Source organism: Struthio camelus, chromosome 5 (genome assembly GCF_040807025.1).
Source record: "Struthio camelus isolate bStrCam1 chromosome 5, bStrCam1.hap1, whole genome shotgun sequence".
Classification (NCBI taxonomy): domain Eukaryota; kingdom Metazoa; phylum Chordata; class Aves; order Struthioniformes; family Struthionidae; genus Struthio; species Struthio camelus.
Window position 1 is genome coordinate 64028822 of NC_090946.1, and position 14774 is coordinate 64043595.

Genomic DNA, 14774 nt, shown 5'->3' on the forward strand with positions numbered 1-14774 from the left:
AGATTATAATTTTATACATCATCTTCTATTAGATGGCATAGGCTGTTATACGATAACTCTAGTTTGCAAACAAGTTAAGGCAGCAATCTGTTTCCTCACCTCCAAACTCGGAATTGTCTGTTTTTTTCCACGAGGAGCTTCAAAAAACAACTGCTCTTTAGCACCAGTGTTGACTTGCAAAAGCTTCCCTGTAAAACATATTGCACATTGTATGTTAACATTAATTAGAACATTCCATTTTATTTAAAAAAAATTTTGAAATTTTTTCCTAACAAGATTCCACAAATTATTTGTTACCATTGAACAAGCTTTTGCATATTTAAACAGAAGAACTAGAAGTCTGGTTTTCTGAAGATCTGAGTCTTCCGATCCCTTACATTCGCATTCCTTCCTTCTCTCTTTGAAAACTGCAGTAACGCAGCACTCTCCCCTCTTATTTATGGTCGTCAGCATGCACTGGGTCCAATTTAGAGCTCATCTGTGATGACTGGCAACTACTAGTATGTGTATACTAGTATGCATGTGCTCTTCACCTTGCGAAGCGCGCATTCTGGCTGGCCAATGGCCGTTTCTAAACGGCTGAGTTTTACTTGCCTTTACACTTCTTTTTTCCTGAGGGAGAGTCTCATCAAGATTTTTGTCCTCTTCCTGTTTTCAAAATTCTCTAAGGAATTCCTAGAGGAATTCCTAAGGAACCTTCTATCACTCTTTCAAATTCATTTTAAACTGGACAAAGCACAATTGTGCAGCCTTGTTTTTGTAGGAAATAGAACTAAAATTAATGTTTAAAATGATCATACATTAATACTCAGGAACAAAGCAGGAAAGAGTTTTTCTTCCGTTTTTGACACTGTACAAGGGTGAATATTTCTGAGGTACACATACAATTACATTTGTTGCATCACTATTCAAGAGGCAGCAGTCAAGCAATACAGAAGATGTAAAAATAAGACAATCTATAGAAAGAATATCTTACTTCATCAAGTTGCACAATTTTAAAAAAAATCATGAATTTATATTTATTCACATGCCACAAGCATCTTCATAAACTGAAGGAACGTATCTGCCAGTGGCACCATAAGTTCATGCTGCAGACATAATTTACGGTGGTTTAATCCATAATGTAATCAGTCTTCCAGCAGATTTTTAGAATTCAGATGAATGCTACTTACCTCTTACGTCCCAGTCCATGTGCGTTATATAGCTGGAGGCTCCCTTGCAGATTCCTACTCGTTTACTGCTCATTACATTATAAATATCTACAAAGTTGTCACATGATGCCACAGCTAAGTACTTTCCAGCCCCTAAAATACATCAGTAGAAACACAAGAGATCTTTCAATTTTGTGCAGTATTAAACAAAGTACCTTCTGGAGTCTAGCTAGATTCAACTTAGCTTTCTTTGAGATAAGTTTCATAACTCCTACATAACCCCTGACAGACTAGTGTCCATATCACATAACAATAAAAAGTATTACATATATATATAAAAGTATTATATATGTAACCATTACATTTTTACATTCTTAAAGAATAAACTATTAGACCAAAATTTAAACATTTCCTGCACTCAGAGTGGCAAGGCTCAGGTAATCATATGGCAATCTGGCGTGAGAATTCGTATGAGTTATTTGCATCACATTTTGCCTACAAAAAATTATTTTCACTGAAGTAATTCAAAGAACTTAGGCTATACGTTTAAATTCCTAAATAACAGTTCAACTGTTTTAAAAAAAGGGTCTCACTGGGGTTGCTAAGCACTGTAGAGGGGGGGAAAAAAAAAAAAAAAAAAGGCACCACAATATTCTGACACTCAATTTCAAGCATTCTCATTAGCTAAAAATAACCTAAGCGAAGAGTCAAAATGTTACACAGTTCATAAAGCAAACAATTTTTTTTTTTCTTTTAATGTCCCCGGGGGGGTTGATGGATGTTAATGACTTAAAACTTGACTATTGCGTTTAGGAGGTTACTTTGAATGAGTCTTATTCAGAATAATCTTGCCCTTAAACAACCAATATAGAACTTTACATGTAATAATTTTCAAAAGATGAATGTTAGTTTTGCTGGGTTTTATTTGCTATGTGTAAAAGAGTATTATAAATCTCCACTTCTTAATCTTTCAAAGAATATCTGGAAAACAGGAAATGAAGAATATGATTTGGGTTATTGCAGTTATCTTTTTTTTTTCCTTTTCGCACAGAGTAAGTGAAGAAAGGCACTTCTCATCAGGACTACATATTTGCAACTTGACTCATCTTGAGTGCGTTCTATTAGTCCATTTGATGCAACTTCAGAACAAGGCTAGAACGTTCTCTGTGAAGTAACCAATATCCACAATATACATCCTTATGACTGAAGACGAATATAAAGCTTGCTTAAAGAATTTGGATATGAAAATCTTCATTTTAAATCGCTTACCAGGAGAAAATCGGATCTCTGAAATAACATCTTTTCTGTGGTGGAAGGAGACTAGATCCTCCAGAGTATCTGCATTAACTATCAAAAAACTTCCGTCATTAAGACCTACAGCTAATGCCTTTCCATCAGGAGAAAAGCAGCAACATCTGCCTCCTACAAGGAACACAAAAACGGCATTCAGGTACATTTACAGTGAATGATTGCCTCCTTTTGATTTATTTTTACAGTAGTAAGGAAAAGTTGTTCTTTTAGTCTATAGACTAATGAAATTTTTCACATGCTACCAAGATCACTTTCAAGATCTACTTCTGTGAAATTAACACAGAAGCTACTGGCAAATCAACAAATACACAACACCAAAATCTTATTTAGTTTTATCGGCATATTAATCAACATTTATTCTACATTAGTAAGGTAGGTTAATCACTATTTTTATATTTTGCTCTCCTTCTTAGTATCTGATGCCAGGTGCTTGCTACTATGTGCTCCAGTAAGGAATATGCAGCTGGAAAAGGACTTCTAGACTCTCAGAATCTAGTCGTTCGCTATTACGGCCACTACGTCACATAATCCTTCCTATAGATGTTTCAAACTTCATTTGAAAAAGTTTAATTTCCAATCTAAATTTACGTATAGGTGGTTTATACACATTTGTTTCCATGCCAGAATTTTCCATTAGCTTAATTTTTTTCCCTACTATTTTTGCTCCAATGAACTTATAGACAGTAATCCTTTATTTTGCTACGCTAACTCCGTCAGACAAAGCTCTTCATTCCTTACCCTGTACCTCCTTTTTTTCCGTGCTCAACTTCCAGTTCAGCTGAACATGGACGAGTAGAAGTGTAAACCAAAAATATTCTGATCAGTATCTTTTAAACTAAATGAATACGTCAACATGCCCTGGAAAAAATACCTCACTTTATTACAGGTAATTGTCATTCTCTGATGAGCCAAAACACCCTGAGCCTTCTCCTTCTCCATTATTCCTCAGCTATACAGACAATTTTTTCTTACAGTTATTAAGTATATGGAACTTGCCTTTTTAGTTACCAAATGGCACACCATTTCTATTACTGCAGCCTGCAAAACTATCCATGTTTTCCAATATGGTAAGTAGATGCTTTTCAATATTGTCCAAGTGTCTCAAATTTTGTCTCATCAGCAAATTACATCATCACAGTCCTGACATTTATGCCAATTCTAATATTAAAAATATTAAATAATATCAGCTTTAAGACTCCAGCAACCACCACCAATAATCTTCCACCAACTTGAAACCTTCTCTTTTAATATTACCACCTCTGCTTGTGCCAGCTAATACCTCTTCTTAAAGTTACTTTATCACATCAGATCCTCTTCAGCTAAGTTTGCTACAAGGCATGGATCATAATGCTTTACTGAACTCCAAATAGATGAAGCTTGTTGCATTCCTTTGTCTAGGAAAGCATACATATTATAAACAGCTAGTTAAGCCCAGTCTGGTCTAATCCTAAAGAAAAATATCTCCTTATGTGATGTTACTTGCGATGTATTCTCATCAGACTATATTTTTATTATATAGCAAGAATTAGTAAGAATTTTATGACTGTTCTCTTTCCTTGTCATTCCAGATTCTACTTCTAAGATTCCCAAATAGCAAAGAACAGAAATTCCACATTAATTCTGAGCTTTCTTCCCAAAACTTCTAGTTTTGAATTCTCCCACTGTTCAAAAATGCTTGCAACACTGCATGCAAGATGACAGATTTATGTTAACGCTTCAATTTTTTGTTGTATATTCACTGACTTAAATATGTTACAATTGCAAATAATCTTAAACAGCATTGCACAGAAATCTTTTGTACAGATTCATTAGCTGAAGGGCTAGATAACACTCCTGAATACATCATCAGTAAAATAATTGGAGTAAAGAAAGTTATTCTTTGATTAAATTGCAAGATTGACAGTGCTGGTAAATGTCAACTGAATTCAGTTAAATCTTTTTTCATACTAAGTATCTTACCCTTTTTCAGTTTGCGAACAGCTAACATACAATGGCTAGGAGACAAATCCCATATTCTTAAGGTTTTGTCATCACTTACAGTGGCACAAATAGGTAAATGAGGATGAGTAGCTAGACCCCAGACTTCCCCCTCCATGTGACCCTGAAAAAATAAAATGAATCAGATGATTTCATATTAAAAACTGAAAACAAAAATAATACATACAAGGAAGCGGAGAAAACCAGAGTAAGAACATACAAATCCCTACTGGATAACAAAGACACCTCCAAATGAAAACACAGAACACCTGAAAAAAAGAAATAAAGAAGAAAACCCTGCTACTTACAATAAAGTTTCTAATTATACTAATTAGTACTGGAGAAAATTATTCCCTGAGAAGTAACACTCACACACATTCAGCTTTATTCTGCCTTTAACTGAGGTTCCAATATATTCTTTAAAGAAATCTAGTTGTTTACATATTGCATTGGTCACTCATAAATGAGTTAAACATGCACAGAATTTTATTTAAATACTAAAGGAATTCATATGATGCTGTGATTTTGTAAAAAAGCTGTTTTGTAGGCAGGCTTAAGAAATGCAGTATATTTAGTATAGCAGAGAGAAAAATGAAGTGGTTTTTAAATAATTACAAAGAAGAAATGAAAAGAAACCTAAAAAAGACCACTTAAAAATAGCAGAAGTGATTAATACTCAGAGCAACTTAATAAGGAATTTGGTGGAGTATCCATTGTTTGACAGTATTTTTTTAGGGTTTTTTTTTGGTATAAAAGTGTGATTTTGCTCTATTTGAAAGTATGCACCTGATGAACAAATTACAACATGAAATTCTGTGACCTTTGTTTTGTCCACTAAAGAGTGGCAAGAGTCTATGCTAGCCCTAAAAATCTGTGAAATAACTATAATAAATCACTAACTTTGCCAACAGTTAAAATGTTTGCTATTTCGTAACAGTCTTTACTCGGAAATTAAAATAATATTTGTTGTATGGAGTATTTAATTGACATTTAACAGGTACCTGAACCAACAGTGTTATTGGTCCACTTTTATCCACCTCCAGTATTTCACCATTCTTTGTGCCCACTAAAATATGACCATGTCCTAAAGATATGGCACGTATAGAAGGATTATCTTCTAAGAGGAGACCTAGAATAGTAAAGTGTCAGAAGACAGAAGATTTTCAAGTATATGTTAGCTCAAGAGGATTTTCCATACATATGCACATTACATTCTCACTGCAGAAAACAATACTCAGTACGAAACAAGTAAAAATATATTTTGGCATGGAAGAACTTACACATTTTGATTCATTTGGGGCTATTTAGCAATTATATAATAGATTAAAGACTGTACACTAGTCACTCTTCCAACCTCCTGATTTGAGGCTTTTTTCATAATGAAACTGCTGTATCAAGCAATTGCCAATGATCTCTCTGCTCAATAGATTATCTTTGAAATTTAATCAGTCTGATTTATTGGCAATCTTTAGTGAAAAAGCATGCATATGAAGTATTAGCTATATTACTGTCTTAATAGTATTTATGGTATCTTCAAACTTAGCATTATATCAAACAAATAGGAGAATGAGATAAACTGTAATAGAATTTTTTAATAAATGAGTATCCCCATTTTTGACTTCTGAAAGTCAGATCATACACAGAAAGTGTAATTTTAAGAGAGAGGGGAGAGCAAGAAAACTACCCGGAATGTCAAATAGGGAAAACTGTATATAAGCACTAAAATAAAAAAATAAATGGGAGGAATAGGAAGGAAAGAGCGTTCTTACATCATATCAGCACAGATATGCATTTACAAAAAAAAAGGTCACAAAATGCACTAATCCCTTATAAAGCTAACCACAATTGTAAATTCCATTCCTCTTCTAGATTCCTCCTCCAAAAAAACAGAACAGATATGATACTTCATGATTAGAAATCATTTGTTCATTACTTTAAAAAAAACAAAAAAAAAAAAAAACACCCCACAGGGATATAAGAGACTCAAGTTTAAATCAACTCATTCAGGCAGATTAAGGTAAAGATGAAGATCTGTCCCCTACCAAATGGGCAATCAAACTACTACTACATGTCATTCCCCTCCCACACACACAACAGAAGTATGACTTATTTGTAATCTATAAAGCTTTAACAGAACTTCATTTTTAGTATTTATTACGGCAAATCTGGATTTCCTCCTATTGGGGAAGTCAATTCCTCAGAAAGAGTTTTATAAAGAATTTTAAACAGAATTATAAAGAAAGAGAAGTCTCATGTTTTACCTTTAGACCCAGGGGCCAAAGCAGCCCTTTTGATGGCATAGGTTTTGAGACAGCGCTCGAAAGTATCGTCCCAGAGAGCTACTACCCCATCCTTTCCTCCAGTGACAAATCCCTGGCAAAAAATCGCAAGTTAGAATCATTTCATTATTTTTGCTTAATTTTGCAGTGATTTCTGTCAATACTGATGAAGGATTATGCATAACACTGCAATTGTATACGCATAGAACTACAGATCTCAGAGATGAAAAGACCAGGAATAAAACGAGCCAATTCTCTTCCTGATCAAGGTAGCATAGGTCTCCACCTGCCACATACACAGACGGGATTTAAAAGTTCTAACTAATCAGCTTCTACCACACTAGCAAAGCAATTTAACTGCCTAATACATCAAAATGTTTTTCTTGATATTTGGCCTCTATATCGCTTTGGTATTTCAACTCATTACTCCAAGTCACACTTAGTACAACTTCCAAAGATTTCTTTAGTGTTTCTCTCCTTCCAATACGTGTATATTTACGCCATTTTATCTTCAAAAGAGATTTACAGCTATTTAATTGAGCCATAGGTATACTTAATACTGAAATCATTAATACTTTCCTTTGAGGAATTTAATTTTTGCAATATCAATCAATAAGATATGATTTGGCCAAAGCTTTTGTACTGAAACCCAAATCTTACAAGCTGCTGTAACTTGTCTCATCCGGCAAAATACACAGACACATACAGAATTTTAAACATATAAATTGTCTAATTGGAATACCCATTTACACTTAAGCACATGCTTAAAGGCTTTCCTGAGTCAAGGAAAGTCGAGAGAGGACAGAAGACTTAGTGATTTACAGACGGAATGCTTCCGCTAGGGGATTGTTAACTGCAGCACAAAATAATAAAAGTATGATCTTCTCATAGTGAAAAATGAATTAATGCTATTAGCAAGCAGTCATGTCTAATCACCTTATATTTGATGTTCAATGTATTTTAAATATCACAGTCTCTGCTGAACACTTTCACTGAAAATAACAAAAAACTAATACAAATAATAAAATAATATCAATGTGTTGTATACAGTTACTACTAACAGGTGTGAAGGACTCCTTACAAAAGGAGTCAGAGTCCTTTTCTTCATGCTGTCCTAGCTGCATTTACACATTAAGCCAGTACTCTAAAAATGGGTCATGGGAAGGAAGAGCAGTGAGGTGCTGAAAATATTAACAAATTCTTCTTCTCTCACATATTCCATTAAACTTATGGGTACTTCAATTAAAAAAAATACTTTCATTCATCACTGTTATACATTTCTATTACTACTTTTACTTAAGATGTCATCAGTCTGAAGAGCTTTGAGAAACATCACACCACACAACAAGAATTAGAAACAGGCACAAACCACTATTTTGAATCTGGACTCACAAAGCTTTTCTGTAATGGAAGTGAAGTGATGTGTTTCTGAGTTTGGGGAAGGCCTAAGTCAGCATCCGAATTTTATGAACTTTTTTCTCTAAGTTTTTTGATATCTGGACAGGAAACCATCTACAAATTGTTTCATGAAAGAGTAAATATTAACAAGATATAAGAAGTAATACAGCTACAATCTTTTGATATTTTAAGTTATAAAAAAGATATTTTAAGCTCTTCAATCTTAAAAATTTAACAATTTTTTGTCTTAATAAATTCTGCTTATTTTTCTAAAAGTAAATGGTGTATAAAACATGAGAAAAAAGTAAAAAGGTCACAGGCAGGTACTTTATTTTTAACATATATCCTCTCTAGAGATATCAAATACCGTCAGCTGATCCTCAATGACTGTTCAAGTACATGCTCTTAGTATTACCAATGTGATTAATGCTTCCCTGACGGAAGTTAACTCAGATTTTATAGGTAAGTTCAAATTGTTCCTGCTGCAATCTCAGATCAGTTCACAAGCAATAGCTCACTACAGCACAATGACTTATGCTACTATCCAAATGCAAAAGATTAATTATCAAACAATTTTCACAGTATTTTAATTATTCTGGTTAGAAAGTCTCTCTCTCAAGTTACCAACCAAGCATGAGTGAACTAAACCTCAGACCTCCATCTGCTAAAGCAGACTCTACTCCACACAAACCATCTAGTAGTAAGAAATATGGCAGGTTAATATAGTGTAACAGAATTCTCTCTCCTTTTACAGGGTGATTTTCAAAAATCTCAGACACAGCAGTCCATTCACTTTTATTTTCTTTTTCCACTGTTATCCACAGGGTATCACGATCAGCGAGGACTCCAAGTAACTGGCATAACACAAAAAGGCACGTAGCTCTTCAAATCACTACAACATAACAACGCAAAGTATATCTTTCTACTTCTAAGAAAATTCTTTCTGGCCTGACAAAGAGGGAACTGGAACACCAGAATTCACCACAGCAAAAGATTTCATGTTTGTTAGACCCAGCCAAAAGAGAGAGACACGTCTTAAACCTAAATTGGGTCTTATGCGATATCCTCGCAGTCTACTTACTTTTTCTAATGCGTGCATGCTGAACACAGGACCATCATGCGCTTTGACAGTTTTTATGAGAAACACATCTCTCCAAATGCACACATCCCCGGTGGAAGTCCCAGAGAAGGCCATCTCTTCAGTCCAGCCATACACTGCACACATCATAGTGTCAGTTCTTCCCATTGCACCGATGCAGCCCTTTCTCCCAATCAGTCCTCCCCCTAGTTTAAAACAAAAACAAATCATCAAACATTTGTTTACAATTATTTTCAAAAGAATCCCTACAAAAACAACTCAACCCAAAGTAATAAATCCTTTTCTTCTGGTTAATCTGTACTCCCCCAAAAACAAAACTTGAAAAAATTTCTCACAAAACAAAATTTTTGTACTATTTGGCTCCTTTCAAGGTTTAACATGCTACTTGAATCAGGATTAGAATATGTATATAAACCCACCTAGACATACTACAAAGAGAAAGTATATTTTTAAACTCACACGTAAACAAAAATTTAACATCCACTACAGATCCAGAGAAATTCTTAATGGAATAAACTTGTAAGAAAAAAAAATTTCAATCTTAACATCCTTTTCTTTTCATGGTGGGCTTTCAGTGGCAGGATTTCTAATTTTAATTTGAAGAGTTGCGATACCGGCCTCTATATGATAGAAATGCAACTGCTCTATAAAATTTAAATTTTTTTAAAATATCATGATGTTCTAAAATAATTTGACAGGTATAATACCTAATAATTTCTGGGTAGAAAGCTAGATTCAGACTTGCACAATCCTCAGAGAGACTTCATGTGTTATAAAGCAGAAATGTCTCAAGACCTAAAATTTCATATCATTCTCATACAATTACAGAGGCAAGGTCTCTAAACTTCTTTGCCATCACTTGCACTGATGAAATTTAGTCCTAAGTATACACATCGGTGTCACTTCTCACCTCAAGTGCACCTGCTCTAGCGCAGACTTCACCCGAGACTTGGCATTCGTTAAGGTGGACTGATTCCACGCCTTGCATTGGCGCTGGCAAGTGTGTTTCACAGTGACTGCCTTGCCTGCGTGCCTGTTTCTATTTTGCACAGATGGGCTTTAGCATTATAGAAATCTGCTTCCTGCTAACTCTAAGCAATGCCTTATCAAAAAAAGTGGGCATTGTTCTCAGTTTTGTTTTTTTGTTCAAAAGCACCACCACCACTACTAGAGTCTTCTTATCATAGTTAAGACTTCCCTCTAAACAATTTGTAGTAACTCTCCAGTGTGAAGTGTTTCTGACACACTTCACTCTTTCTTTACTTAGCAATAATAATTGGTAAAAATAATTGATCTAGACTTCAACAACCTGCCCTCAGACAACCTTTGCTGAATTCTGGTGGAGCCTTTAAATGAGAAAATTAGCATCATTATTTTCCTCAGAGACCTTTCTTACAAAAATTACTTTAGCAGAGACTCATCTGAGTTGACGTGCATAGGCTCTTAGAGAATTCTTAGCACAGAAGCTAACCTTCCACAGGTTATTTGTCTCCATATGCTTTTTGAGTTTCGACACACAGAAGTTCAGACTAGCATCAGGGAATAGCTTCTCTTGTTCTAAAGCAAAGTTTTTCAGGCAGATAAAGCAAGCTGCTCATCTTGGTTTTTAACAGTCATGTTTAATAAAGGTATCTAAATGAATAGGTTACAATTACAGGAGATGAATTCACTTAAAGTTCTTTGCATTTTTGTACGTGGATTTTTATCACCGTAGATTTATTCATATTTTTGCCCCCTTATGATATGCACACTTAGACTGATCTTCTTCCAAAAATTGTTTTATTATTTTAGAGCAGCTCTACAACATTTTCAGACGTGCGATATTATTATTAGATATAAAAACTGACCGTAGGGAATCCCAGGTCCTTTTTACTTGTAATGCTAATTCATGTTACTGTAACAGAACTTGGACAAAGCTAACTTAGAGATATATATAGGGAGAAAATATCTCCTCATAACGCATGAAACACACTATAAAAGATGCTGCATTTATAACTTAAATAACAGAAAAGGCTGTTATGATGAAAAATCAAAAAATACCTTTCCTTACCTGCTCTACGCCAGAATTTCATGTGTTTAATTCCAACTGTAATCAATTTATCAGGCATATAAGGATTAATCTTAACAACAAAAATCTTATCTTTACTTCCCCTGAAATAAAAAACAAAATATTTTACTGTTTTAAATAAAAATACATCTTTTCCTATTTTAAATATATAATCATTTATACTGCTAATACATCCCTTCTCCATTTTGCTAACATTTACATCCCTATCATTAACTATAGTTTTTTAAATGAGAAGTAGGAAGAAAAGACAAAGAACTAAAATACTGAGCAATGCTCTGTTTTCATTTGCCTTCCGTTTCCAGAATAAGAATGGGACTATGCTACTTCGGAAGCCACTAGGTGGCATTTTCTTTGCAAAAAAACATACTTTAAAAAAGGCAAATATATAATGGCATTTAGACCTCTGACAGCTCACAATGGAACTCAACGGTGTAAAGTTGCATACCATATTTAAATGTCTCTCATTCTGAAAAAAATGACCATTCTCATCCACATTTTAACTGAATTTTTCTGTTTTTCCTTTTAGGATAATAGAACTGTTGCTGTTATTTCAGTTTTAAATTAAAATGTCATTTGCTGAAAAATATTAGATTGTCGTGCATTTTAGATTTCTTACTGTGCTTCTAAATACATAAACTCAATGCTTCAGTTCTATAGTTTGAACAACAGCTATATTTGCTATCTATGCAAGAAAAAAAAAAAAAAAACTTTTAAAATAAAATTATTGATAAGTGCAGAAGAGGCTCTAATTCCTAGGTTTTGCTTCCCAGCCAAGAACAGCAAAACTCTTTTATCTTTCTGTGGTTTTCAGACCACTGAATAAATCAGTAGCAACAAAGAGCACAAACCAATTCCTTTCAAAAGTCACACTGTAATCTTCGAAGTATAGATGCTGCTCTCAAATTTTCTATTCAATTCCTCTGATTAGGCAGGAGAAAAAGCCCCCAGAAACAAAATCCAGACTAAACTTAATAATGTTTGACTAAAAAAAAATAAAGTGAGATCTGTGGGTTCAGGGAGGAGCAAGACTGAAAAAAGCTGAGAGAGAATTCACCTCCAAGATGTTTCTAAACGTTAAGCCAAAGGCAAACAAATGAAGCACCAGAAACGGTATCTTCAGAGAAGACAAGCTAACTGGGCTTCTTGTATGTAACTGGGAAGGGAGTAACCCTTCTTTCTCTAACTGTATCATGTATTCAGAATTTTCATTCCTCAGCAGATGAGAAACTGAAAATGTTTGAAAAGAAAAGAAGAGTAAATGTCAATGAAGAGCAATAATGAAGTTAATGGGTAAGCAGGTAGCTGGGTTTTTTAACTGTATCTGGAGAGAATAACAAATCACTTTCACACTCATCTAGAGCAATGTTTGCAGTAGGTATACAGAATCCTGAGAGGGAGCGGGGAAGAAAAAAAAAAAAAAATCACATTTCTGCCAAATTAAAAGCAACAGATCCAACAACAGATATTTCCAAAATATTTCTCAACATTAGAAGTAAGATTCCATCCTGTAGATCAAATCCCTCTTTAATAAATCCATATGAAATAATCTGTGCAGAGTCAGAGAAACTCTGAAAAATTCAGGTTGAAAGGGACCTTTGGAGGTTATCTAGTCTGGCCTCTGGTTCAAAGCAGGGCTAACTTCAAAGATAGATCAGGCTGCTCAGGACTCAGAAAGGAAAAGGAAAGAACCTTGAAGAAAACACAGCCTCTGAGCAAAACAGCTGTAATCTATAATCTACCATCACAGGAAGGAGATGACCTCTGATGAACAAGATCTGAAAGAGTACAGCATACGTGGAGCTTTTTGACTCAAGAAACCTGAGGTCTAGGAATGGAATTTCTTAATCAGTCACCGCCAGTAGCTGCAGAAAGGAGAACAGCATGTGAGAAGCATGGAAAAACTAAGTTATTCTGTCAGTGCTGGCAGTGACTAAAGAACAAGCAGGCACCTATGCTGCAGAAATGCTGAAAAGGGCAATAGAAGCTAGGATTATTAGGGAGGAAAAGCAAGACTTGTTTACAAACTTTGACAAGAGAGTTCAGATGTACAGAGCCTTTGACTACAGATGTAATTATTTTTTAGCATAACAAATTATAGAAGTGACAAATGGAAGTGCATAGAAAGAGATTTACAGACTTTTTTCAAAATACACCAAACAAATGTCAATAAATTGTTTTCTATGTCTTCTTCGCCCAACTGTTGAGCTGTCACAGCAATTCCTGTTGACTCTATTGTAGTTTCAGTTTTTCTCCCAAAAGAAAGTTTTAAAGCTGTGCTAAAGGTATGGCCTGTATAAATTAACAAGTGAAATAAACAGTAAATTTATTAGCTAACTGTTATTCTTTAATTAATATATTTTGTTCACTGTCATTTGAGACTAAATCTAGGTACAAATTTTAAATTGAACTTAAATTCCTACCTTACTGCTGAAAGCTTCTCTCCTTTCTTCCAATCCCAGAGTACAATAGTATGATTGTCATCTATTCCAACAGAAGCCAAGCGTTTTCCATCCGCTAGAAAAGTAAATTTATGATAAGACTAGATAGATAACATTATGCTGCAATAATAAGAAACTAGATTACTATATGAAAGAATGTTATAACTTCAGAAATACTATTTGTGCAAATAGTATGACTGAACACAGATAGTATATATATACACACATAAATAGTGTATGTAGGTGTATATATATACACACACACACACAACACATATATAATGTACAAATAGGTAAATAATTGTATGATATGGTGCGCTTAGGGGCAGCTTTGGCATTTGCTAGATTTAAATTAGAGTGGTCAGCCGGATGGAATTTAGGATTTCAAGTTAAGAACTCTAAATTCTATTTAACCATTAAGAATTGACTCAGCAAACATCTCAGGCTAGACATTTATCAACATCACAACTATCATTCTTAGATGTTTGAATTATCCTGTCTAAAAATGGCACTGAGACCCTCTGTATTTGGATTAGATCCTTTGTTTAGCTAGTTGTGACACAGTTGTACAAAGCCTTCAACACAGGTTGTACTGTGAGTAATGTTTGCTCTGGGAATTCCTGTTCATTTCTAAACGGGAAGGTACTAAAGCAATTCCAGGAAGTCTACGAAATATTCCTAAGCTTGGTAACAGGGTAAAATCTTTCAGCAGCTCTGAATGTATACCACATGAATCTGCAAGAAAGATACTATTTGTGCTCATTTGTGATCAACGTCTTTCTGATGTGTACTCATCTTTGAGATTGCTAAGCATTATGCCAGAATTTGGGAAATGACATTTGGGTAATGTCTTGAAAAAGCAGAGCAAAGAAAGGCAAGAAGCAAAGACCTAAGATCCAACACTACTCATTCTTTTTAACCACACACCTTCACTGTGAAGTCAGAGGTCCTCTCTAGTAAGATCTAACCATTAAAGAATGTACAGAAGCCAGTAGAGAAGAAGAAATTTAAACTGGTATAAGAATTAAATATATGCGGTGCAGCAATCTCAAA

General features: G+C 34.4%; 1 protein-coding gene across 2 annotated transcripts in view; it reads right to left on the bottom strand.

The window, feature by feature from the left end:
• EML5 (EMAP like 5) overlaps positions 1-14774 on the bottom strand; it is a 134959-nt gene that overhangs the window by 49572 nt on the left and 70613 nt on the right. For both annotated transcript variants that reach the window (XM_068946752.1, XM_068946751.1), the window contains exons 16-24: positions 13704-13797; positions 11266-11366; positions 9198-9400; positions 6701-6812; positions 5441-5568; positions 4422-4563; positions 2421-2573; positions 1173-1304; positions 100-188 (exon numbers count right to left, since the gene is read on the bottom strand). In XM_068946752.1, coding sequence (XP_068802853.1) covers positions 100-188; positions 1173-1304; positions 2421-2573; positions 4422-4563; positions 5441-5568; positions 6701-6812; positions 9198-9400; positions 11266-11366; positions 13704-13797 — 1154 coding nt within the window. The remainder of the gene's footprint in view (positions 1-99; positions 189-1172; positions 1305-2420; positions 2574-4421; positions 4564-5440; positions 5569-6700; positions 6813-9197; positions 9401-11265; positions 11367-13703; positions 13798-14774) is intronic.